This window comes from Schistocerca americana, chromosome 2 (assembly GCF_021461395.2).
Source record: "Schistocerca americana isolate TAMUIC-IGC-003095 chromosome 2, iqSchAmer2.1, whole genome shotgun sequence".
Classification (NCBI taxonomy): Eukaryota; Metazoa; Arthropoda; class Insecta; order Orthoptera; family Acrididae; genus Schistocerca; species Schistocerca americana.
In genome coordinates this window covers 509,992,198-510,020,055 of record NC_060120.1, presented here as the reverse complement: position 1 = coordinate 510,020,055, position 27,858 = coordinate 509,992,198, and the positions used below count along the sequence as shown (strand labels likewise).

Here is a 27,858-nt window from a genome sequence, read left to right as displayed (position 1 = left end):
ACACTGCATTGCTGCACAGAAACGAAACATCTACCTTACCTTGCCAAAATTTTCTAAGATTTAGAATTAACATCAACAAAGTAGCTTATGGTACAGACGCGTTTCAGGCATCAGACACACATCACCTCCATCGCAGAATATCTTCTGTTGTCGTTTAGTTGTAACGATGGTATTTCTTCTCTGATACGTTATTATCCGTTGCTTATGTGGTTGGTGAGTTTTAATATGTCATTTTGAAACGGACAAGTATTGTATATACCTATTCAAACAGTCTGCATACGCCGCTTTTCAGTGGTTTTGTTGTAAGCATCATCAGTCTGGTACTTGATCGAATATTCACGCGATATACGACGCAGAACCGCTATGGTGTTAGCACTTCACTGGCGAAAGCAGCTGAATTCCACGGGTATGAGTGGTGACGACCACTTCATTCACTCGTTTCACTTCACCGGACGTAGCGCCAGTTACCAGATACGCAGTGTGTGTGTGGCATGGCACCTAGTCCACGATCTTCGTGAGAGGCACATTGTTTATGGGCACAGAACACTGACCACTGTGCGTGGCGACCGTGACAGGATGCACTGTTAGCGCGGCCGCCTAGCAGCGCGTCTCCAGGACGTCGCTGAAGCGCACCGCTCAGGCGGTGCCGTTGCGCATGCCGGCCGCTGCTGCTGCGGCGGCGGCTTCCTTACTGATGGTCGCGACCGAGGCGAGCGGCTTCTCTGCGGCGACCAGGGCGCACTTGACGTCGCCGTTGGTGTGCAGCGCCGCCGGGTTCTCGAAGACGTCGTCGACGTCGGTGATGCCAGCGGCCGCCGCTGCCGCCGCGCGCCGCTCCTCGCGCGTGTAGTAGTGGGCCGCGTGGTGACGTGTGTACGCCAGGCCCGCCAGCAGCACCGCTCCTGCGACAGCCCAGAAAGAGGGGAAAATAAGTGTTTAACGTCCAGACGACGACGTGGAGCGGTCGAGCTCTGTAGGAGGAATGCCAGGGACTTACATGTAATTCAAATAATCCGTACATATTATAATAAAGTATGTAAGATTGCACCTATGTAAATATCTACATATATCTGAATCATTCACATCACCACCTAAATCACTGGACCGATTCAAACACACTTGGTGCAGTTATTACTTATTGTCTGGAAAGAATCGCTGTGGAACTAGGAACCCCAATACCTATCAAAGCGACAGCGATGGAAAAGCGGTGTAGCTGACGATGCGCGAAGACCTATATTTTATTCAAGCAGTATGTGAGACGTGAGCACTTAGTTACATGCAGAAACCCTTACACATAATTTCAAACGTTTAAAAAACTTTTTATCGTTGACACCTTCCCCGAACTAATAAAAGAAAAACATCTTATGACTAGCTACTTTTTCGCTGTTTATGTAGCAAAACTGCCGCATTAAGCAGGAGGTTTTAACTTACTACTTGTTTGCTAGTAATTGTATCCACAATATATTTCACAGACAGTATCGACAGATATCGCTGGGTCTATATCCAAAATCTGTCACTGTATAATTCATGGTTCAGGTGATATGAGATCATAAACATTCACCGCACGAATGGCGACATTGGTAGAGATACAGGTGAAATACGTGTATATAGTACGTTAGGTATATGTAAAATGTATGGAACGCGTACGCATGTGGGCAAAGTCATTGGTAAAATGGTCCTGCTAAAAGCCTGGATCGATTTAAGCAAATTTGGTACACATATTACTTACTATCTCACCGTCGCCGTAAGAACCAGAACTTTCTGTTGAGGAGGCGATGACAATTTGGAGAAATAAAGGCGGAGGTGGAAGTGGACAGACAGAGAAGGGGGAGGAGGAGATCAGGACAGATAGGAAGGAGGACGAGATGGAGAGAAAGAGGGGGAGGGGGATATGAACAGGGAAAGACAGAGAGGGGGGAGATGGGGGGGTTGGTAGGGAAAGAGGAGCAGGTGGACGGAGACAAGAATAGGAAGAGGTGGGAAGTGAGAAATGTGAGGAAGAGTCGTAAGAGAGAGGAGCAAAAGTTAAAGGACAGAGAAAGAGTAGGAGATGGGCAGACAGAGGGGAGAGGACATGGACAGAGAAAGGAAAGAAGACGATACAGACAGAGAGAGGTGGGAAGGGGAGATGGACAGAGAGATAAGGAGGAGGAGGAGATGGACAGAGAAAAGAAAGAGGTGGAGATGGACAGAGAGATGGAGAGGAGGGAATGGACAGAGAAAGGAAAGAAGAGGAGATCGACAGAGAAAGGAGGGAGGAGGATATGAACATCCGAAGGGGGAAGGAGGAGATGGACACCAATGCAGGGAGCAGGAGATGACTTTGTGGTGAGGAGCAGATAGACAAAGATAGTGAAGAGAGGGAAATAGAGGGTGAAGGAGACAATGGAAATAGGGAGAAGGTGCTGATGCACAGAGAAGGGAAGAGTAGATGGCAGAGGGGCGGAGGAGGAGATGGACAGAGAGGGAAATAGGAGCAGACGGTCATGGAGTGGAGGGTGGCGGTGATGGACCGAGAGAGGAAGTGGAGAAGATGAACAGAGAGGTGTGAAAAGAGGAGATGGTCAGAGAGACAGTATGGACTAATACATACCCAGAGACTCAGCTTTTTACAGCGAAATTGCACATTATCAAATTGGAGCAGTCTACATGTTTTTGAAAATACTTTTTTACTCCACTCTTAAGAGTCACCATCTTAAGTAAAATGTACAGAATGAATAACACAGAACTTTTCTGTTAAACATTACAACTCAAGAATGTGAAAGATAAAGAGAAAAATAAAAATATACACAGTATACTGTTACAAATGAAACCTATCGAACAGTCACCTAGTAGCCATCCTTGTCACATGACATCAGCTGCCGTGGCTACTCATCCATCGTTCCTTTAAAATGCAACAGCTGGTGAAGATAGCTTGAGCATACTAAATAAACACTTGGAGAAAGTAGTATTGAGTAACAAACCTGTGCCTACAAAACTACGATGTAATGATTAATTGTCATGTTTCTAAACATACTCAGCCGTAATAAAAAAAGTGAAATCTATTAGCTTCACAGCGCGGTCCATTAGTCGGATAAAACGAAATCTACATATCTGTTCACTTTCGTAACAAGGTTTCAAGCAAAATTACAAAAATCAGAGGAACGAAACATAAGTAAAAAACCCACGACTATTACAGACACACTTATTCTACGTTTTACGGTCCTTTCATGGCAAAATATTTTGTATCTTTTATTTTAACATTCACACTTTTACATATACTAAGTTTCCCTGGTTTCTGTAACTCTATATCTACCCTAATTACAGTAGTTAACAAAATCATTAAGTTATTTTACCCAACCAATGGACCCCGTAGTGCCAGTAACCATTTGCCTTAGTTTCTTAAAATACCCTAAACTGCCGTTTAATATACTTCTAGATACAAAAAATAGCGTCCTATTTAAGCCAAAAATGCTCACACGACTGCTACACAAACATGGATTCTTTGTTTCTCTTGAGTAAGAAAGGCAGTTGACATCAAATGACCGAGATAGGCACTAAGCGACCGTCTCACGTGTTACTTTTATAATAAGGAGATGCAGGATATATTTTTAATATTTCTCTTTAGGTTTAACCCTTCAGTTTCCGGTATTTAATAGTAACTCTGACTTTCGTCTCTTCTGCGTTTTTTAAATTCTGACGATGACTCATAAGAGACAGAAATGGGAAAGTGTTGTAAGTAAATCTAGTCTGATAGAAGCAATAACAATGTCAGTTTATTATGTTAAGATCGCGTAATTACTAAAAACCTTCAATTTACCAGTATCAACATATTAATGCCATCTTCAGATGTGTGATAATAATCCAACAACAGTTTCCATATGACGTATATGCGCAAGCCACATCATGAAAAGATATAAAACATGTCAAAGAAATGTGCATCGTGCCGTCCCATCGAAAAAGGAACTTTTTCCGCGATCATCAGTATATTTGATGACTAGCTTCTGTACGCTATGTCATCAGAAGTATCCGGTCATCTCTATGTAATACCGATTTGGCTACTAGATGTCAAGTGAGGCGGACCTGCGTCTATAAGAGGAGGAAGGGGGTATTATGCTGTCGGTGGAAGAGCAGTACCACCAGATAGGGTCGGCCAAGAGAGCTCGGTGATTTTCAGCGTGGACTAGTCATTGGAGGTCATCTGAGTGACAGATCCATCAGGGGCGTCTCAAGGCTTCTAACGCTGGCGCCGTCGACTGTTGGTGAAGTGAATCTGGACTCGGACTTTGATGGAACATCCACATCGTGCATTTCAAACGGGTGGTTGCAAGAAGTCCCATGAAATCAGAGGAAGGCATCAGTCAGGAGTTCCAAAGAGCTATCAGCTGTCGTTCTAATACGATGACTGCATTTAAGGACTTAGAAACAATCATCGGTCGACCAGCTCCTCTTGCGCCACACTTGTCTGTAGTCAATGGTGAGCAACATTTGAGATAGTTTTTGAAACGTATAACCGCCATTTGAGTATACAAGTTTTCATTCCACATTGCCAATTGTTAACAGCATTTAAAGCCTTTAGACTAGCACAGAACATAAATGGAAACATGTATCTTCGGTTATACACAAAAATTTTGTCAAAAGTTAGAGTGAGAATATTAGTGTAATAGGCTAATTTCCAGTAAATTAGCCTATTACACAAATGTTCTCACATTCCTTCTAACAAAATTTGTTTATGTAAGTGAAGATACATGTTTTCACGATGACGTATGTTCTACGTACAATGACTTTTAATACCTGCAGCAGTTGATAATGGCCTAAGGTCGGAATGTACACTACTGGCCATTAAAATTGCTACACCACGAAGATGACGTGCTACAGACGCGAAATATAATCGACAGGAAGAAGATGCTGTGATACGCAAATGATTAGCTTTTCAGAGCATCCACAGAGGGTTGGCACTGGTGGCGACATCTACAACGTGCTGACATGAGGAAAGTTTCCAACCGATTTCTCATACATAAACAGCAGTCGACCGGCGTTGCCTGGTGAAACGTTATTGTGATGCCTCGTGTAAGGTGTAGAAATGCGTACCATCACGTTTCCGACTTTGATAAAGGTCGGATTGTAGACTACTGCGATTGCGGTTTATCGCATCGCGACATTGCTGCTCGCGTTGGTCGAGATCCAATGACTGTTATCAGCATATGAAATCGGTGAGTTCAGGAGGGTAATACGGAACGCCGTGCTGGATCCCAACGGCCTCGTATCACCAGCAGTCGAGATGACAGGCATCTTATCCGCATGGCTGTAAAGGATCGTGCAGCCACGTCTTGATCCCTGAGTCAACCAGTGGGGACGTTTACAAGACATCCATCTGCACGAGCAGTTCGACGACGTTTGGAGCAGCATGGACTATCAGATCGGAGACCATGGCTGCGGTTACCCTTGACGCTGCATCACAGGCGGGATCGCCTGCGATGGTGTACTCAGTGACGAATCTGGGTGCACGAATGCCAAAACGTCATTTTTTCCGATGAATCCAAGTTCTGTTTACAGCATCATGATGGTCGCATCCGTGTTTGGCGACATTGCGGTGATCGCACATTGGAAGCGTGTATTCGTCATCGCCATACTGGCGTATCGACCGGGGTAAGGGTATGAGGTGGCATTGGTTATACGTCTCGGTCACCTGTTGTTCACTTTGACGGCACTTTGAACAGTGGACGTTACATTTCAGATGTGTTACGACCCGTGGCTCTAGCCTCAATTCGTTCCCTGCGAAATCCTACATTTCAGCAGGATAATGCATGACCGCATGTTGCAGGTCCTGTACGGGACTTTGTGGATACAGAAAATGTTCGACTGCTGCCCTGGCCAGCACATTCCCGACATCTCTCACCAATTGAAAACGTCTGGTCAATGGTGGGCGAGTAACTGGCTCGTCACAATACGCCAGTCACTACTCTTGATGAACTGTGGTACCGTGTTGAAGCTGCATAGGCAGCTGTACATGTACACGCCATTCAAGCTCTGTTTGTCTCAATGTCCAGGCGTATGAAGGCCGTTATTTTGGGCAGAGGTACTGATTTTTCAGGATCTATGCACGCAAATTGCGTGAAAATGTAATCACATGTCAGTTCTAGTATAATACATTTGTCCAATGAATACCGGTTTATCATCTGCATTTCTTCTCGGTATAGCAATTTTAATGCGGCTCCACACAAAAGTAAAATCATTACTTCAGATGGTGTAAAGAGTGGCGCCTCTGGGCAGCCGATGACTGGAAACTAGTCATTCGGACTGGAATGCGAGCAACGAAGCTGTACAGAGTGGCAGTGTGATGGAAGGGGTAGCGTTTAGCTAATGCCTGGAGAATGTTACCTGCCATCGTGTACTGTCAGTGATGTAAAGAGAAAGTGGTGTTCCGATACAGGGGTTTCTTGCAGTTAGGGTGTGGTCCCCTACTGCGCTTAATAAACCTCTGAATGCGGAAGGAAATTAACACATTTATGACATTATGTAATGTGTAATATAGAGGAACGTTTCAGAGACGATAATTATTTGTATCAGCGTGACAATGTATCCTGTGATAAAAGAGCATTTGTTAAGCGCTGTTTTCACGACGCTAAAGGTCTAAGGCGCTACAGTTATGGACTGTGCGGCTGGTCCCGCCGGCGGAGGTTCGAGTCCTCCCTCGAGCATGGGTGTGTGTGTGTGTGTGTGTGTTTGTCCTTAGGATAATTTAGGTTAAGTAGTGTGTAAGCTTAGGGACTGATGACCTTAGCAGTTAAGTCCCATAAGATTTCACACACATTTGAATATTTTCTGAACAGGACGCTAAAATCTTCTCGGATTACAAGCCACGTCATTCGAAATAAAACAGTCAAGCCTTCGATGGCAGTCTCCGCCACCACTGTCAGAAGTAAAAGACCTCTAACTGCTGCGCCTGGCACTCTTTACAGCTTATTTGGGCACGACTGCCGCACCTGACACCAGTCATACAAGGGGCGCATACCTGGAAGAGGATTTCTGCAGCTAGCAGCAGCTCTTATTCGCCGCGGGACCAGTTACGGAATTACGCTCGGAACTCCCGGTCTCACCTCGCTACAAGTGTCTAGCATTCGTCTTTGTTTTCTTTCCATATCCAAAGCCCTGTAAAAACTGGCAGAAGTCAACCTCGGGGAAGATCAGTTTGGATTCCGTAGAAATATTGGAACACGTGAGGCAATACTGACCCTACGACTTATCTTAGAAGAAGGATTAAGGAAAGGGAAACCTACGTTTCTAGCATTTGTAGATTTGCACAAAGCTTTTGACAATGTTGACTGGAATATTCTCTTTCAAATTCTGAAGGTGGCTGGGGTAAATTACAGGGAGCGTAAGGCTATTTACAATTTGTACAGAAACCAGATCGCAGTTATAAGAGTCGAGGGTCATGAAAGGGAAGCAGTTGTTGGGAAGGGAGTGAGACAGGGTTGTAGCCTCTCCCCGATGTTATTCAATCTGTATATTGAGCAAGCAGTGAAGGAAACAAAAGAAAAATTCGGAGTAGGTATTAAAATCCATGGAGAAGAAATAAAAACCTTGAGGTTCGCCGATGACATTGTAATTCTGTCAGAGACAGCAATGGACTTGGAAGGGCAGTTGAACGGAATGGATAGCGTCTTGAAAGGAGGATATAAGATGAACATCAACAAAAGCAAATCGAGGATAATGGACGAATTAACTCGGGTGATGCTGAGGGAATTAGATTAGGAAATGAGACACTTAAAGTAGTAAAGGAGATTTGCTATTTGGGGAGCAAAATAACTGATGATGGTCGAAGTAGAGAGGGTATAAAATGTAGACTGGCAATGGCAAGGAAAGTGTTTCTGAAGAAGAGAAATTTGTTAACTTCGAGTACTGATTTAAGTGTCAGGAAGTCGTTTCTGAAAGTATTTGTATGGAGTGTAGCCATGTATGGAAGTGAAACATGGACGATAAATAGTTTAGACAAGAAGAGAATAGAAGCTTTCCAAATGTGGTGCTACAGAAGAATGTTGAAGATTATGTGGGTAGATCACATAACTAATGATGAGGTATTGAGTAGAATTAGGGAGAAGAGGAGTTTGCGGCACAACTTGACTAGAAGAAGGGATCGGTTGTTAGGACATGTTCTGAGGCATCAAGGGATCACCAATTTAGTACTGGAGGGCAGCGTGGAGGGTAAAAATCGTAGAGGGAGACCAAGAGATGAATACACTAAACAGATACAGAAGGATGTAGGTTGCAGTAGGTACTGGGAGATGAAGAAGCTTGCACAGGATAGAGTAGCATGGAGAGCTGCATCAAACCAGTCTCAGGACTGAAGACCACAACAACAACATGCAAAGCCGTCTCCCACGCTCTACTTAGTGTGTACCCCTGATAAAGAAAGACATTTGTATATATCTTTCGTTTCAGTGGGGACCAGTAAGTGAGGGTGGTGACGTACCCGTGAGTAGCAGCAGCAGCACGGCGCCGCCGACGGCGATGAAGCCGAGCCGCGACTCGTCGCCGAGCAGCACGCCGGCGGAGCCCGCGCCGGTCACGTCGGGGACGCCGCCGCCGTCGTAGTCGGCGTCGGCGGCGCAGGGCGGCAGCGCGTGGAGGCGCGCCACCTCGGGCAGGCGGCGGCCGCGCAGGGCGGCGGGGGCGGCGCACTGGCCCGCTCCCTCCGCCGCCAGCGGGCCGTCGGCCGGCGCCTGCAGGCGCAGCAGCGCGGGCGCGTGGCACGCGTCGCACACCCAGGGGTTGCCGTGGGCGCGCAGCCGCCGCAGCTGCAGCAGCCGCGCCACCGCGCCCTCGTGCACGCCCCGCAGCAGGTTGTGCGACACGTCCAGCTCCAGCAGCGCCGCGGGCAGCGGCGCCGGCGCCGGCAACTGCGTCAGCCGGTTGCCCGAGGCGTTCAGGCGCCGCAGCTGCGCCAGCGCGCCCACCACCGCGGGCACCGACTGCAGCTGCAGGTGCGCGATCGACAGGTTCTGCAGGTTCGGCAGCTCCTGCAACCACCGGTACGCGCGGTGCTTTTAACCAATATTAACACACTAACAGTTTACATACATGTACAAAATCTGTACCTATAATAAAAGGTGAAACATCCTCTTGAAAAAATTAATGAATTACTGTGCTGATAAACCTCTTACGTTATTTGATTTTCGCCGGACGGAGTAGCCGAGCGGTTCTAGGCGCTACAGTCTGGAGCCGCGCCACCGCTACTGTCGCAGGTTCGAATTCTGCCTCTGGCATGGATGAGTGTGATGCCCTTAGGTTAGTTAGGTTTAAGTAGTTATAAGTTCTAGGGGACTGATGACCTCAGCAGTTAAGTCCCATAGTGCTCAGACCCATTTGAACCATATTTGATTTTCAAACAGCTGAGCAGAACTGAACGTACTCAGACATTTCTCTCTTTACTTATTCTGATCATCCCTAAACTGACACACAATATTTTTTAGCGCAACGCAATCTGACTTTCAATAATCCTTAAGTCGCCGTGACTAACAATAACCTACACCTTTTATCAATCACTTTCCTCACAAAAATCTTCGTTACTCGAACTACTGCAATACAGCGAGCGCCAATACTGCGAGCTAAATAAAAGATACTAACTACTGAAGGCACTAACTACTGATAGGCATACTTAGCAAATGAAAGATTTTGATAGAGAACAAACAATGTATTTACCTTAATTATATTCAAAACTCATCATGTATACACAGGGTGTTACAAAAAGGTACGGCCAAACTTTCAGGAAACATTCCCCACACACAAAGAAAGAAAATATGTTGTGTGGACATCTGTCCGGAAACGCTTACTTTCCATGTTAGAGCTCATTTTATTAGTTCTCTTCAAATGACATTAATCATGGAATGGAAACACACAGCAGCAGAACGTACCAGCGTGACTTCAAACACTTTGTTACAGGAAATCTTCAAAATGTCCTCCGTTATCGTGGATACATGCATCGACCCTCCGTCGCATGGAATCCCTGATGCGTTGATGCAGCCCTGGAGAATGGCGTATTGCATCTCAGCCGTCCACAATACGAGTACGAAGAGTCTTTACATTTGGTAGCGGGGTTGTGTAGACAAGAGCTTTCAAATACCCCCATAAATGAAAGTCAAGAGGGTTGAGGTCAGGAGAGCGTGGAGGCCATGGAATTGGTTCGCCTTTACCAATCCATCGGTCACCGAATCTGTTGTTGAGAAGCGTACGAACACTTCGACTGAAATGTGCAGGAGCTCTATCGTGCATGAACCACATGTTGTGTCGTACTTGTAAAGGCACATGTTCTAGCAGTACAGGTAGAGTATCTCGTATGAAATCATGATAACGTGCTCCATTGAGAGTAGGTGGAAGAACATACTGACGAAACTAAAATGTGCTCTAACATGGAAATTAAGCATTTCCGGACACATGTCCACATAACATCTTTTCTTTATTTGTGTGTGAGGAATGTTTCCTGAAAGTTTCGCCGTACCTTTTTGTAACACCCTGTATATATATATATATATATATATATATATATATATATATATATATATATATATATATATATATCAGTTCATGATATACAGTATTACAAATTTACTCTTTCTGATGGACGCACGTCCAGATCGTCCGCTCTCAAAATTCTGCCATCTCTCTCCCCACATCCACCACAGCGGGCGGCTCACCTCCAACTGCGCAATGCCACGCGCTGTTCATATCCAACTGCCCAACTCTATAATAGCGAATATTCCAACAATGCCAAACAGCCACAGACTGCACATAGCACAGCCACTGATTTTCATACAGAGCGCTACGTGACGTTACCAACATAAAAACCTAAACAGCCAACTTATAGAGGGTCATTCAATAGTTAAAGAGAGAAATTGGTCTCGGGAAAAACTGTTAGTAGGGCAAATAAGTACTTTTAAGGCTTTAAGTTGGCGTCACAGGGATGAGCCCTGATCAGCTGATGCATCAGCATTGGTCTGTTTATAACCTCAAACATACGTTTCAAGATGGCCAGTCCGCTTGACACGTCCTCATTACTTGAGTAACGTTCTGTTATTCGTTTTTTACTTGCTGAAGGCGAGAAACCAGGGAATATACACTGTAGAATGTCTAAAGTGTATGGTTAAGGTTATATGAATCGTGCAAATTCTTCCAAGTGGGTACAGCGATTCAAAGATCGTCGCAGCTCGGTGACTGACGAACACTGTTGTGGCTGACCAGTTGCATTTTTAACTCCCTCACTTGAGAGTCGAATTGATGACATTATTAGTGCCTTCCGCCATGTGACTGTGGAATTGGTAGTTGATAAGGTTCAAGTCAATACTGGTACAGTTCATAACATTATCTATAACGAGCCGAAGTCCTGCAAAGCATGTGCAAGATGGGTCCCAAAGGAGTTGATGCGGCTACACAAGGAAACAAGGTTTAGAGTCTGCACAGAGCTAAAGGAACATTATGAAACTGAAGGTGAGCTTTTCCTCAACAAAATTTTATCTTGTGATGAAACTAAGGTTCACTATTATGAGCCAGAATCAAAAAGACAAAGCAGGGAATGGAAGCGCACCAACTCACCTACCAAGAAAAAATTCAAAACCAATGCATCAGCAGGAAAAGTCATGTTGACGGTGTTTTGGTATGCTGAAAGTCCAGCTTTTTATTATTATCTCGAAGAGCAACATACAATGAACAGCCAATGCTATTCAGACCTGCTTTTAAACAAGGTGAAGCCAGCCATGAGAGAGAGACGTCGTGGATCTCCGAAAAGAGGTGTGATTCTCCAGCAAGACAACGCACATACTCATATTGCTCATCTAACCCGTGAAACTATCAACAAAATGGGCTGGGAAGTACTGCCTCATCCCCCTTACAGTCCTGGTTTAGCACCTAGTGATTTCCATTTGTTTGGTGCACTGAAAGAGGTATTACGTGGGAAGAGGTTCCAGGACAACGAGGGCGTCAAAAAGTTTGTGGGAAATTGATTCAAACATCAAGATACAGAGTTCTTTGCAGCCGGAATAAAAACGCTTGTAGTCCGTTGGAACAAGTGCATAAATGTTCAAGGACATTATGTTGACAAGTAGAAGAAGTATTGTTTTGTAAAAATACTTACTCTTTTTCCAGACCAGTTTGTCACTTTAATTACTGAATGCCTCTCGTAAAAGTGGATGTACTCCTCCCAAAGCACTGGACCAATTTCAACCACACTTCGTACACGTATCACTTCCTGTCTGTACAGTACCCCTGTGCAGATAAGAACAGCCTTCCTACGGAAGAGGTGGAGGAGAGGGTGAAAAATCAGTGTCACACACGACACTTGAATACCCACACCTCATTCATCCTCTATTTGAGAATCACAGCACTTAGTGACTTGCAACCAAATTTTCACGTAATTTCAAACCATTATGCAACTTTTTTTAGCTGACAATCACAAAAAATGATGAAATCTGAATTACAGTAAAACTGCCACATGAAGCATATCGTTTTAATGTAGCATCAAAATTATATCACTGTGCGAGACATAGTTCGGCAGATATGACGTTAAAAACCCTCAGGTGCCTGCCACATCAACCATCAGATTAAAATTTATTACTTATTCGCTACTAACTATATTCATGGCACACTTCGATAACAGTGGCCACTGGATGTGCCTGTAAAATTCTGTAATAGTACGACACATAATTTAGAAAGTACGACGTGATAAACTTTGAGCTGCTTGAAATGAAACTGCATGGCGAAATTCGCTAGACACACAGGTGAAATACCGGGTGATAAATTTGAAAACTTAATAAACCACGGAATAATGAAGATAGAGAGGTAAAAATTGACACACATGCTTGGAATGACATGGGGTTTTATTAGAACAAAAAAAAAAAAAAAAACGAAGTTCACAAAATGTCCGACAGATGGTGCTGGACAGCAAAACGTCAGTGACTGCGCATGACAATCACGTATAAAAGGAGCTGTAATGAGAGAGAGAACGGGTAAAGGTCGGTTGACAAATGCAGCCGTGGCGAGAATGATTTCGAAGTTTGAAGCCACGGGTTGTTTAAACGATAGACCCCTTACTGGCCGACCGAGCACAAGGCGTAATGCTGCTGAGACAGTTCACGCCCACAACTGCAGAATTTGGGCTACCGAAAATCCTAGAACTGTCGTGAAACCCCATTGCGCGACAAAAAAGTCACGGTATGGGTTGGATTTACCACATCTACCGCTATTGGGCCTTTTTTCTTCGTAATTCTGGTTTTGTAACTGCTACCGTGACGGGTGAGAGGTACGCCGATATGTTACAGAATCGCATTATCCACAGCCTGGCTGATAAACACCTGCTGGAACGTACGATGTTTATGCAGGATGGCGCTCCACCCCATATTGTTAGACGCGTGAAAGATCTCTTGCGCGCGTCTTTTGGTGATGATCGCGTGCTCAGCCGCCACTTTCGTCATGCTTGGCCTCCCAGATCCCCACACCTCAGTCCGTGCGATTATTGGCTTTGGGGTTACCTGAAGTCGCAAGTGTATCGTGATCGACCGACATCTCTAGGGAAGCTGAAAGACAACATCCGACGCCAATGCCTCACCATAACTCCGGTCATGCTTTACAGTGCTGTTTACAACATTATTTCTCGACTACAGCTATTGTTGAGGAATAACGGTGGACATATTGAGCATTTCCTGTAAAGATCATCATCTTTGCTTTGTATTACTTTGTTATGCTAATTATTTCTATTCTGATCAAATGAAGCGCCTTCTGTCGGACATTTTTTTAACTTTTGTATTTTTTTTTTTTTTTTGTTCTAATAAAACCCCATGTCATTCCAAGCATGTGTGTCAATTTGTACCTCTCTATCTACATTATTCCGTGATTTATTCAGTTTTCAAATTTATACTGACTTTTTGATCACCCAGTATGTGAGCAAATAGTGTGAAGTATGTTAAACACACTGCTGGAAAATGAAAATTAGTGCACCTGGAAAGATGACGTCGATTTTGACCCGATGACGGCATATTGCACCTGGGGGATAGCAGATGTACTGATAAAGGTTTCAATGTCGATCGCCAACAGATAGCGTAGCGCCACAGCTACCAAAGGACCAACTGTGTCTACCCTTTAACAAGGAATGCTCACAGACAGAAGGCTCAATGTGGTGTAAACGTGTGAAGCAACCAAGCCGCCATGCCACGAAAACGTCATCGTGCTGCCTGTAGCCAAATAATGTTTACAGCAAACACTATAGACAATAAGGGAATCGAGGACTTTGAAACGTGGTGCTACAAGATCAGAAGAATGGAGAAGTTTTTGTATTTGCTGTCGGCCTGTACTTTATATCCTGTTAGCTTCCGCCGTCGTCAGTAGTTTTATTGTCTAAATGACAAAACTCGCCTATTACCTTCATCGTCTCATTGTCTGCTGCAATAGCTTTAGCATCAGTTGACTTCATTCGATTGCGTTGCATTCCCCAGTGTACTTAACGAGTAAAAAAATCTTGCGAAGTTTTTACATAAAAGGCAAGCAGGTTTTCTGAAAATGTATGCACCTCACAATAGGAACATGTTTTGAAACTTGTCTGCCGGGTTGGGAAGTAATCGCGTTCATATCAGTGACAATTACAATTATTCGGCTAAGAATAATGGGAATTCTTCGTTTTAGTGCCCAAAATATTACAAGACAAAATGGTTCGTCGGTATTTCATATGTCTCTAGTGTGGTCAGTGGATAATAATGCTACACTGTGTCAGGTACTTCTAAGAATTTTCAGCAGTGAATGAATTCTGAAGAGAAGTAGCGGAATAGTTTCCGAATTCATATAGTGACCGTAACAGAAGAGAATTGAAACGTTTGGAATGTAATGATACAGAAAATGTTGAAAATCAGATGCGCTGATAAGAAACGTGGAGGTTCTTCGAAAACTTAGCGTAGAAAGGAACAGGGAAAACATTACCAAGAAGAAGGGTCAGGATGACAGGACAAGTGTTAACGCGTCAGAAAATTAAATATTGTAGGGGCAAACATTGGAATATATCTAGAAGTTAACTGAACTGAGGACGTACGCTGCTACTTTCCGAGATGAAGACGTTGACGCAGAAGAATAATTCATGGCGGACTGCATCAAACCAGTCAGAAGACTGTCGATTCAAAATAAAAGAAGGTGACAGCCCTAAAGTTTGTATTCTTGTTACACATCCGTCCACTATGTGGGTTACTGACACCACAGGCTATGAAGATCAGATAGTCAATTCGTCTGGGAGAGGCTGGTACCTACGTTATACGCTGGTTAAGAGTTTACAGCAATTAGTGACCGAATGGTTGCTAGAAATTTCCGCATAAGGTACAATGCGTCGTTGTTCATAGAGGTATGATGCATGAGATACGCGGACATTCCTCGCAAACCTCGTGTGATCAGTAAAATCCCTAAGTTTAGAAGGCTTTAATTCGGTGCATCGGAACGTCATTCAGCATGAGTATATTCACCTATATTGCTGCCTCATGCTGTACAAATTATTGTTTCTGTTTTTTAATTTTTTAATTTTTATTCTTTTAGCTATGTGCCTCCACACGATGACAGTTGCCATCACCCTCAAGAATCTTCTGATCTTTGCAAAGATGGGAGTTTTAAGTGTTGAGCTGAGATAGTTCTTAGTACAGGCTCTTACAGTCTGTGGTTTTGGACGACTGTAAGCCAGAAGTAGCTCTCAAATAGACCAAAATAGACGGCCTCGTATGTCGAAATACGTGCACCCTGAACGTAGAGATAATGTCACATTTTACACAAGTTGACTGCACAACATCATGTAATTGTTATTATCAACATATAAATTCATTCATTTAAATTGTTGTACAGAGAAATGCCTTAAAGACCTGAAAGTACTACAAGAATCAAACCATAATAATCATTTGTGACAGTGGGCTTCTCGTGTTATACTTTGTTTGGTACTAATGGGCAAGAAGGTATGTTAGAACTGTAGGACCATTGTAAAGCTCGGATGTCTTTGCAGTATCTTAGTGAAAAAAGTTCGCCAATTAAGAATATCTGCGAGCTCTTCAGGGGATTTCCAGCTGCAAAATTTGCCTTATAACTGAAGAAAAGTCTCCATATACCTTGTTTTCAAATGGGTAACTGGAACGAATTTAAGTTGTTGCCATGACATCTCCGTCCCAGTTACAAATACCTTAGTGCCTGTATTCTCTAGTTGTTTAAAGACGGGATGATTATAATTAAACTTTCGCTACTTGAGAGGGCTTCCATGAAAAACTGTGATTGCAGGAGAATGAAACTTTGTGGAGGAGATGCGGACGAGAATTAACGAATAAACCACTTAAAGCACCCCAATTTAATTTCCACATGAGAGAGAAACATTTGTTAATTGCATACTATGTTTAGGACCCAGATTACGAACGTTACTCAATGTGACGACCATCTGCATCCACGACAGCTGTGAAGCCCACTGCAGATACCATTTCACAATTGTTCGTGGCATTTTTCGAACAGTGGATCATGGAGTGTTCAGCTGTTGTGACACGGCTCGTTCACCGTCTGAAGATCGCAAATTACACCCAGCATTCTAAACAATGCCAACATTAACTTCTTCAACAATTTGTAGCACAACTGCCCGTCGGCCATTTCCAGGAGCAGTTGTCACCCGTTAATTCGACTTTAGATTCAAGTCCTTGAGCCCCAGCGGTAACAGGACCTCTCCGTATTCCTTTAACATTTCGATATCCGCGAAGAATAGCAGAACTATTGCTGTTGTTTTGATAAAACATGTTTACGAGTAAAGCCCTGACCACTTTATCCGGACCCTTTTTTTCTGTCTGCAACTGTAATGCACACTGATGTTTAACCCTATGGCGTCGTTCCAGTACCGGCGCCTAATGGCAGGCCATGACACTAACACTGCTAACAATGCATATCCTGCAGAGCACAACCTGAACGTCATTCCTCTAAAGATGGGTACCCAGACGGTAAATAGTTCTCTGTCTACACTGGGTCACGTAGTGACAGCTTAATTAGAACCACCCCGTATGTCAAAATACAGCTTGTTCAACATGCACTGATGTGCGCCTACCTTGTCACATTATGTGCAGCTAACGCATGACTGTTCTCAGTCAGCGTAAGAAAAGTTCCTGAGCCGTGGCGGGACTGGCGCCAGTCGTATCTCTGACATGAGGACGATCGATTTCCTAGTGCAGGAGTTTGTCTTTGGGCTTGGGCCGACTCGAGATGTAAGGGAGTGCCGATCGCGAGTAGAGTGAGAGAGCAGAACGCTTTGAGAGCGGAACGCGGCGGTGCGGTAGTCGGCGATTGGCTGGCGGACAGTGGCGAAAACGGCGTGCCTGTGGCGGGGTGGTGGTTGTCACGTGGTTGTACTGGAGTCGGCGGTAGTGCGTTCTCCGGCAACCTCGTGAGCAGTGCATGTGCCCGCTTCCTTGGAGAGACACGCTGTTATGGTCTCGTGAAGTGATGGTCTGACCTTCTCGCAAAATCGCCCAAGCATCAAGACACCCAGTTACGTACCCCAATTACTAAGAGCGCTTAGTTAACTGTGTTTGTTATCGCTCTTGGTACAGTAATACGTTGCAAGACGTGTGATGTTATGTTTGTTCGAACTCATTTGAGGCCTCTTACTAAGAGTGTGCTTTGCTACAGCATAATACTGATGTATTTGCAGATGTGTGTCATAAAGTTCTAGTGAGTGTGGGTTCTCGGGAGACAATTCATTTCCCTTTCTTAGTGTTTGTTTATCAAGAACAGTTTCACTTAAAAGAAGCAGTTGCGAATGAAATTAGTTGTTGTTTAGCCTTGATTTTATAGAGTTAATTTACTGGTCAATCTTGAATGTCAAAGTTAAGGAAACTTATTCTGCCTCCTGATATCCGGTGTGGTCTGTTTTTCAGTGAGCTGAGACAGTGGGCAACCGAAGCACTGTGCTTCCGTTTAGATTACAAGTTTGGCTTACGGGCGGTGGACTTCGCCTGAGCTCGTGTGTTCCTCTTCGGTAGCATTTGCTTGGTTCACATTTTGGTGGCCTAGTCGACGTGGGGTTGCAAACGGACCACGTCTTGGTTCGAAGTATTATTTCATCATTCGGTTCCACTGTTCATGGTTAAACTTCGGCTTTACAAGCATGGACCTTGCTTTAGTTGTTACACATTTATCATTGTACAGAGTTCTAACTTTCTATGCCCGAAACGTCCATCTTACAAGTCAATGGGTATTTGAATAATTTCTGGTTCACCCTGCAAGATTGCCCAGCTTACGTTTAATAAATATGTTTTAATTATTCGTGTTAAAGTTGAAATTGAAAAGGTCTTCAATAATGTCTTAGCTAGAGTTGTTTGTTGAAGTTATAATAAAATTCAGCCTTAGTGGGTTCTGTCAATTTTGGTGGGAGATCGTGGGAGATGATTTATGAACTTGTTCATGATTTTATGTAATGAGAGATTCTTAAATATTTTGCCTGACCGGTGGTCCTCAATGTTTATAGGAGATGATTTATTAATATGCTTATGATTTTATGTAATATAAGTCTCTTAAATAATCTTGCCCGAGTGGCGCCTGTCAAATTTTATGTGATTGTTGTGGGTAGCTAATAAACCCATTGGAACTGAAATGTTCACTTTATTATGTCACCCCTTCCACCCCTTTTAGATTTAAAGGATAAATAAACAGGTATTAAGTAACTACGTACCAGTTCCTTTTCTGTCGTTAGCGTTACACGGTTCGGAAGCGTGTCATTGTCAATGCCAGTTCTTACACTGAAATTAGATTCCAGCGATGCGTTTCAAATATTTCTTTTTTGGCCAGATTGTCATATGAAAATTTAAATGGCGTATCAGACATCATGAAATACAACATGAATGCGTAGATATGTAGCGATGGTTACGTATATTCGAAATGCTGTTAAAATTCAGGCCATACACCAGCCATTTTTTTGCTGAGGAGTAGTGAAACTAATTATGTAAGTGACATTTAACAAGAAACAAGAAATTCATTCTATATGAGTTATACTAAAACAAAAAAAACGATGGGAAACTCACATAGAGATAACATACCAAATAGTGAAAAATTCCAGCGATTGTTCTTCCATATTACCTTGATATAATTAATTCGAAATTTGTTGAAGCAGTACACTGAAAAACATGACAGGTAGTATCCCCGTTTCTTCCAGAGCCATTTTGTCTTATCAGAAATTGTGACCAATGTAGCTTTTGCGAGTGACAGTTACGTTTGCACGTAGATATGTAATAAAGGACCGTTTTCCTATTGGATTCCTCTTTATACAGAAATTGACGAGGAATAGTGGTAGCAGACTTTTATTTTCTCCCTTCAACGGTTCGTGTTCCGTGATAGAAAACCATAACTATTATGCTTGGCACTGTGCCATTAACCCCGTTTTCCCACAGAACATTGTTTGCGTTTGCACTAAGCGGAAATCGTGGATGTAAATCGTTGTAGTTAGCCTTCTGACTGAAATTGCCTTCGATTACAGCTGGCTCTTTAAGAGTCAGAGCTGGAACCAGCAGGAGAAACTTGTCGAAAGAGTTCTACACGGCTTGTAATTCCGGCATTTAATTCACTTTAATCAGTTTTTTGTTTCAGGAGCTGTAATCCGTTTTTAATAAAGGGGACGGAAGTTTTCGCGCGAACTTCAACTACTTTGCTCTCTTTCCGTTTCGTTCTTTCAACATTGGATATCTCTTTTCTTTTCGCCTTAGCAGACGAATCACGACGGGGCCACGAAATAACAGTTCACTGTGCAACTTTTCGTGCTGCCCTAGGACACCTTTAGAGTCTTTCTGAAGTAGCGCTGTTAGGCTCTGAATATTCGAGAAAACTGCATCTTTCAAATTATTCCTTTTAATTGTTTAAATGGCAGCAGTACGGAAGTATCTTGTACCATTGTTCTGAAAAATAAGATCTTCTAACATTATCGTTAGTACCGAGTGAAGTGGCGCAATGGTTAAGACAATGAACGTACTTGTATATGCAAGAACAATGGATTCAAACCATGCTCCCGTACTAAAAAATATTTTGCGTCTGACGTAAATTGTTACAGTTTTTATGATCCGAATGGTCTGAGGCAGCTTTCCACACTAGTCTATTTTGTGCAAATCTCTTAATCTCTGCACAATTACTACCATCCACATCCATTCGAATCTGCATTCTGTAGTCAAAACCTGTCTAATAAAAGTCAGTGCCCGATTTCACACCACACTCTAAACTTTCTCTCTTTTCTGATTATTGTTCTGAAAGGAAAATTCATTTCTGAGAAAATATGTAGAGTTTTAACATGTCACAATAAACAAATTTTCTTTGTATCGAAAGCTACCGTTTGCACACTACCATGAGGCTGTATAAGTAATTAGCTCTCGGCAACATGTGCACCAATGGGAATTCAGTTTTTCAGTTATATTCTAGATAACGAAATACAAAATTACAAATATTTTAAAAACTTTCTAGGAAACTTTTAAAAATTTTGGGAATTCTTTTATGTGTTGTCTCAGTCACTTTCAACATTAAAAAAATTTTACACAGTGATTACCAGTTTCGGTAGCTTAACTATCGTTGCCACTGATACCCTTAACAAGTTACTATTAACATTACGGTAAAATAAATGCAACTAGCAGTGTACGGCACCTCTGTATCGCCCAGAACAAAAAAATTTTAAAATCTCCATGTAAAATCTGAATTTAAAAAAATTACAATAGTGAAAGTCTCTGTTTCAATTGATACCAAAAATAGCGTGGTACCCCCAATTAATTACCCTTCCTTCTAAATAAATAGTATCTTACTCGTTGGTCCGTACTTAATTTATTTTTTTGCCCTTTTGTTCGTTTCAGGCTGAATATAACACATTTTACCTGAAGGTTTAAAATGAGAATGTTATGGACGGTGTAATGGCGTTTTACCCTGCTACTTACATTTATAATGCTGCTTGTGATATGATAATTCCATGCAGATTTCTTAAATGTAAGCCAATAGCAACTCCTACATAACTTGTTCTTCTGGTTTGTCTGTTCTCAGGACTGCGGGAAATGGACAGAGAAAGGGGAGAAGAGGAGATAGAAAAAGAAAGGAAAGAGGAGGAGATTGACAGGGGGATGAAGAGATGGACAGAGAAAAGAAAGGACGTAGAGAGAAGAGGGTGGAGGTGATGAACCGTGAGAGGGGGACGGAGGGGGCAGCCAGGTAGGGGGGAGAGGAGGAGATCGATAGAGAGAGGAGGGGAGAGAATAAATGTGAGTGGGAGGAGGAGATGGAAATCGGAAGTGGGGAGGAGAACATGGATCGAGGTGAAGGAGCAGACTGACAGAGTGTGTACAACGTGTGTGTGTGTGGGGGAGGGGGGGGGCAGCTGATGGACAGAGAAAAGGTAGGGGGAGACGGGCAGAGTTAGGGACAAGAGGAGATGGAGAGTGGGAGGTGGACAGATAGATATAGGAGGAGGAGGTGAATTAATAGGAGATTGGAATAAATGCATACCCTTGCAACGCCAGGTACTCAGCTAGTACTGTGAAACAGAACTGTGTGCATCTCTGTTTTGGTAATAAGGTGTGACTTCCGTACATCAATTTGGATATTTTTGCTACATTAACAGTGTGTACTAGTTACACCGTTAACAAAATGTGTTTCGACAAGTTGTTATTTCAGTGTAATTTTGGATGAAAAATCAATAATTTACTGATTTAGTGTAATCTCCATGGTGCTGAACATAATTAATAGTTACAGAAATGAAGTGGAACGGAGTTTGGTAACACACTATTATTTTTCGTAGGGCTTTGTTAGTTACGGAGGAACATGAATTTCATGCTGACAAACTCCATACAGCAGTTGGGCAGTACGTACAACTCGGCATGGTCACCACTGACGCTCGATTCAAATGGTTCAAATGGCTCTAAGCACTGTGCGAGGTCATCAGTCCCCTAGAGCTTAGAACTACTTAAACCTAACTAACCTCAGGACATCACACACATCCATGCCCGAGGCAGGATTCGAAGCCGGCCGAAGTGGCCGTGCGGTTAAAGGCGCTACAGTCTGGAACCGCAAGACCGCAACGGTCGCAGGTTCGAATCCTGCCTCGGGCGTAGATGTTTGTGATGTCCTTAGGTTAGTTAGGTTTAACTAGTTCTAAGTTCTAGGGGACTAATGACCTCAGCAGTTGAGTCCCATAGTGCTCAGAGCCATTTGAACCATTTGACCCAGGATTCGAACCTGCGACTGAAGCGGTTACGCGGCTCCAGACTGAAGCGCCTAGAACCGCACGGCCACACCGGCCAGCTTGGCCTTGTTACCTTGACATCTTGGCACTGAATTTTCTATTAAACACACCAGCAAAACAAACGGTAATCGACAGTATTACAGACGGCAAGTGCTAACAGTTAAAACCAAGCGAACAGTTGAAAAAGTAGAAAAATCAGATGAATATAAAAGTTGTGGAGTTCGTTCGACAAGTGCAAGAGTTTTTGAAACGGCAGTTAACACAATTTTAAATCAAATTAATCATCGACTTTCCACACCGTCACCATTCATAATTTAGGGTTGTAGCATGCAGAGAGAGAGAGAAAAATCAACCGACGAAGTCTTTTCTTGCATTGAGCGCAATTAAAAAAAATTAAATAAATAAATAAATAAAATGAGACTACCGCCCAGTGAATATAAGGTATCGTGTCAGGACATGCTCATGTAGTGTAGGATTACCCTCTCGTTATCACTAGTCTCGTTATCACTAGTCATTGGACACTGGATGACTGGAAACGAGTAATTACCAGTGATGGACCTCGTTATGTCCTGTGGAAGTCCGATGGAAGGGTTTGGGTTTAAAGAACCCTGGGGAACATTACCTGAGTTCACGTGTAGTGATAACAATGATATACACAGGACATGTTGTTATGGTACGGGTTCTCTTGTGGTTATTGTGTGATTCGCTTATTGCGCTTAAGGAAACGCTAAATGTGGAAGGATACCAAGATATTTTATAACGTTCGGTACTGTGTACAGTAGAGGACCATTTGGGACACGATGACTGTAGTATGTCTACGCACCGTGTAATAAAGCAACATCTTTGCCCCAATGGTTTGTGGACAATAACATTCCTGAAATGGACTAGCCGGCCAGGAGTCCCGAATGAACCCTATGGAACACCTCTGACATGTGTTAGAACGTCGACATCACTCTGGACCTCAGCGTCCTACACTGCTATCATCTCTGGTTTCGATTCTCGAGGAAGTATGGGCTGAAATTCCTCCCCAGACATTTGGAAATACCATTGAAAGTGTCCTCACAGAGATCGTGTCGTTCTAAACGTAAAGGGTAGACATCCATTAATAATTGTCTGGATACTTTTGATCAGGTAGTGTACATGCTCGTAGATCACACCAGAAAACATGCAAGAGCAACATTTGTGTTCAACGTTGAAAGCATAATGCATGGAAAGGTCTCAAATCATGGTTCAAATGGCTCTGAGCACTATGGGACTCAACTGCTGAGGTCATTAGTCCCCTAGAACTTAGAACGAGTTAAACCTAACTAACCTAAGGACATCACAAACATCCATGCCCGAGGCAGGACTCGAACCTGCGACCGTAGCGGTCTTGCGGTTCCAGACTGCAGCGCCTTTAACCGCACGGCCAATTCGGCCGGCGGAAAGGTCTCGAGGACATTTTTGTCCAGCAGTGGATGCTGCTTGTTGTGACGATTAGAATCACGATGATGTTCTAATATGTTTTAATCTTACAAAATAGGGACAGTAGATAATACTTTCTTCAAACATTAGCAGTCAGGACTAAATGACAACGGCTGAGTTTCGTTTTTATCCCATACAAAATTTTATTTTCTCTCTGCCTTTCTAAATGGGGTAATTATACTCCTCTCTAAAAAAGTAGGAACCACTGATTTAGCTAAATCACTGTATGTCTAAATCGTCAGCACTGCATCCGAATCCATTCCTGGTATTACAGGTGCATAAACCAGTACGCCAAATCCCTCACGCTGATGAATAGAGGTTTTCCCAGAGCTGCCAGAGGCGTCCCAGTAGCCGCCTTCCCGCCCGACGCGCTGCCTTTGTTCGCAGCTTTGCTGCCGGCGTTGTCGCGCCTCCTGCGGACTCACCTGCAGCACGTAGTGCACGTTCTCCTCGGAGAGCGCGTTGCCCGCTATGTCCAGCTCCCTGAGGGACTGCGTCAGCGGCACGAACGACGCCGGCTCCAGACGGTCCAGCTTGTTCCAGCCCAAGTCCAGGCTCCTGAAACACGCAGCACACAATATGCCGAGAACCTAATGGTGATTGCTGTGAGCTGCTGCTCAGCAGTGCCTCATACCAGTACTGATTTCACATTTGAAAAAAGTTCATGACCACATCTGACGAAATCTCAGGAATCGGCTATAAATCACAGATTTTCTTTTGAAAGAATACACCACCACCCGACAGTATATTTTTGTATATTTCTCTGTCTACAGTGTAGTTTCCGGCTTTCGCGCCATTATCGAGCACAATGTTCTTAGACCATTAACGTCATTTTGCTGTGTACTGTGCCGGATGACAATACACACTTCACATTTGCTTAACATGATATAAATGGTCAAATTAACGTCTTGTAGGGATGCAGCACATTATCGTACAAGCACATGAGGTCTGGGGGAGTCAGCCCAAAGCAGATAAAAAACAGGACTCAAGAACATCGTCTTGCTTTTACGTGCTTTATGCTGACTTTCCCAGGCATGGTGCGCTTGTTCGATAATGTGCTGCATTCCTACAACACGTCCATTTGACCATTGATATCATGTTAAGCAAAGGCGTCGAAGTGTGTATTATCATCCTGCATAGTACACAGCAATATGACGTTAATGGTCTAAGACCACTGTACTCGGTAATGGCGTGAAAGCCGAAATCTAGATTGTACACAGGAAATACACCAAAATTTATAGTCAGATGGCGGTGTATTCTTTCAAAAAATACTGCATGACTGTGGCTCAGCACCATCGAAACAAAAATCTTAGATAATTTGTAGCCTCTCAAGGGGCAACAAGAAGGATTATTGTAACATAAATATTTACATCTTCTGTTGAGCTCTGCAGCATCGGTAGTTTTAAAGTACTTAGTTTTCACCCGTCTGCCATTCTTCAAAATAAATACTTCATTAAGTCATACCAGCTAGTGACGAACCAAGCAAGACGATGTAAAAAGAAGATTATCACAGTAAAGACGATATCCCTCACTAAAATAATCCCACCAGTATCAACCAATGTCCTTAATTTGAACAATAAATTTCTGTTAATGTTCGTCTGGAGCACTGCATTGTATGGCAGAGAATCATGGACAGTGGGAAAACGGGAACAGCACATAATCGAAGCATTTGAGATGTGGTTCCATAGAATGATATTGAAGGTTTGACGGACTGATCAGGTAAGGGATAAGACGGTTTCCTGAAAATTGGCGAAGCGACGAACACTGACGAAAGGAAAGAACAGGATCACAGGACAAATATTCAGACATCAGGGAATAGCTATAATGTTTTTAGAGGGCCTTCTAGACAGTAAAAACTGTAAGGGGAGACATATTGGATTACATTCAACAAATACTATGCCTAAAAAAAAAAAAAAAAAAAAAAAAAAAGAAGACTGTACCATCGAGAAGACGGGGTCCAACGACTTTGGAATTTCGTTCCAAACACATCGGTAAGAACGCAAGTGATAAGAATACAAAAGTTTATTTAAGAGACATCCGCAAATAAAAAACTTCATGTTGAATAAGAACATCACTGCATCTCGATGGTTACTTTACTTCAAAATCACCACCAGTTTCGTAACAGTAGTTACATAATCATTTGCACATTTGATATTAAACTTTTCCTTAGATTCCTAGAATTTCATTACATTCCAAAAATAAAGTTGTACCCAAATATAAACAAATGTAGACGGGGAAGGGGGGGGGGGACTGTTTCAGTGAATCAGACGCATGGTGTACAAAGCAGCGCCACGACACAGTGGGATGCTACATGATTTATAGAATGCAGTAAAATTCTAAGAATCGGGAGAAACGTTTAACATCAAAAGTACTCCAGCATCATGTTGTAACTGATTTCAGCTGATGATGTGGCTAATTTTACGAAACCAGTCATGATTTTGAAATAATGTAACTGAGCTGTCCATGGCTCGTGTTCCCGCCATCATGTATTTTACACCCTGTTTTAACGTACTTCCACTTCACTACGTTAATTTAAATTACCACTGTCAGTGAGTTGTTGCTTTGCCTGACCGTGACTGGCGCTAGCAGCGAGTATCGATATTTCCCCTCTCGTAGTATCTTTCCTCGTCTGCTGTAAGCAGTTCGGGTTGCGAGATCAGGCTGCCACTCAGTTGAAACGTGTCTGGAGCGCAGTCCGGACCTGCCAGTCGGGGATAGTGATGTGCTAAACTGCGATTTTCCGATATCAGTGAATTCTGTGAATGCTACTTTTCAGTGTCTGTTATTCTTAACTGCGATTTGTCGCAGTTAAGAGTCGCAGTTAAGGAACATAGGTCGTGTATCCCTCCACCACTGCTATTTCTGCGACTTCTGCGACTTCTGCGATTTCTGCTACTTCTGCGATTTCTGTGACATCTGCGACTTCTGCGATTTCTGTGACTCCTGCAATTTCTGCGACTTACCACTGTATGAAAAAGTTACATCTGTCAACACAGAAAATTGCATCTCAACAAACCATCTCAACAAACCTGTCATTGGTAAGTATGTTTTACGTTTTTTCTTCCATTGGCTTTAATTTTGTATTAAAGAAACAACTGTGAAAATATTAATAGTGTAATTAATATGTAAGTAGCCGTACAGTACCGTAATAGTTCGTGTTTAGAAAATGAATTCTAACATATTGTATGTTCACAGGTACCTGAACTACATTTCAGTCACTCAGTAAAGTGATAACTCAAAATATCATTGTCAACAGATCAGAAGAAATTGACCGTTTTCGTCAGACGAGAGGTTAGTTTCTAAGCGTTTCGATGGACTTAATTACTTCAGTGAGATCGTTCTTGCAAATGTGATATTCATTATAGCAAATATTAGCAATCTACTCTGTCAATTATATTGCTAGTAATTAGTGACAGCAAAAATTGTTTAATAATCCTTGTGTTTTTGCAGACGCAGTTCTGACTCTGATTACTGGTTGCTGTACGTATCTATCCACATCAAGGCTGTTGAGAGAGACTCGTGAAGATTCAAGACAGCTCTTAGGGGATTTGCAGTTTAAAACTGAAATAGTTGTGAAATAAGTGTGTGAGTGATTAAACTGTGTTTTATTGAAGTTGTTGTGCGATTTTAAAGGAATAATAAATGTTAAATACAGTGAGTGAATAATAAAAATCTCATTCTCCACATGTTAAGCCGTCCAGTATTCGTAATTTTCCGCGCCTGTTACTTTGGGTAAACACTTGTTGGAGAGTGACATGCCGCCCCCCCCCTTTTCGCCACAACCTTGGTGTGACACTGACCTGTAACATATCCCGTAGCCTACAATACGCATTTTGAGGCTGTTGATATGAAAGTGGGAAGTACAGATCTTCCAGTTAAATCAGGAATAGCTTAAGTGCATTACTTGAAAGTAACACAGGAAAAGCTTACTTAAGTAGGTGGTAGTAGTGTCGGCAAAAAGTTCTTGTGTGTGAAGTTGCCATGTAGAACACCAGGTGTAAAACTTTTCTCCCGAGTCTTGAACTGTGTCGGAACAAAAGTGAGGCATTCATATGACAGTTTTCATTTCACTACACTTACACAGATGTCTGAGTTCTGCTGTGTTAACATTGCAAAGTCCTGTAGGCATGTGGAGTATTAACCAAAACTGTCATATTGGAAGCAGAATCAAGCACATT

At 43.0% G+C, this 27,858-nt stretch overlaps 1 protein-coding gene across 1 annotated transcript in view; it reads right to left on the bottom strand.

The window, feature by feature from the left end:
- Positions 1-636: 636 nt before the first annotated feature.
- The window catches only part of LOC124594136 (leucine-rich repeat-containing protein 15-like), a 107,751-nt gene continuing 80,529 nt past the window's right edge, over positions 637-27,858 (bottom strand). The window contains exons 5-7 of the mRNA XM_047132493.1: positions 24,106-24,238; positions 8,453-8,999; positions 637-902 (exon numbers count right to left, since the gene is read on the bottom strand). Coding sequence (XP_046988449.1) covers positions 637-902; positions 8,453-8,999; positions 24,106-24,238 — 946 coding nt within the window. The remainder of the gene's footprint in view (positions 903-8,452; positions 9,000-24,105; positions 24,239-27,858) is intronic.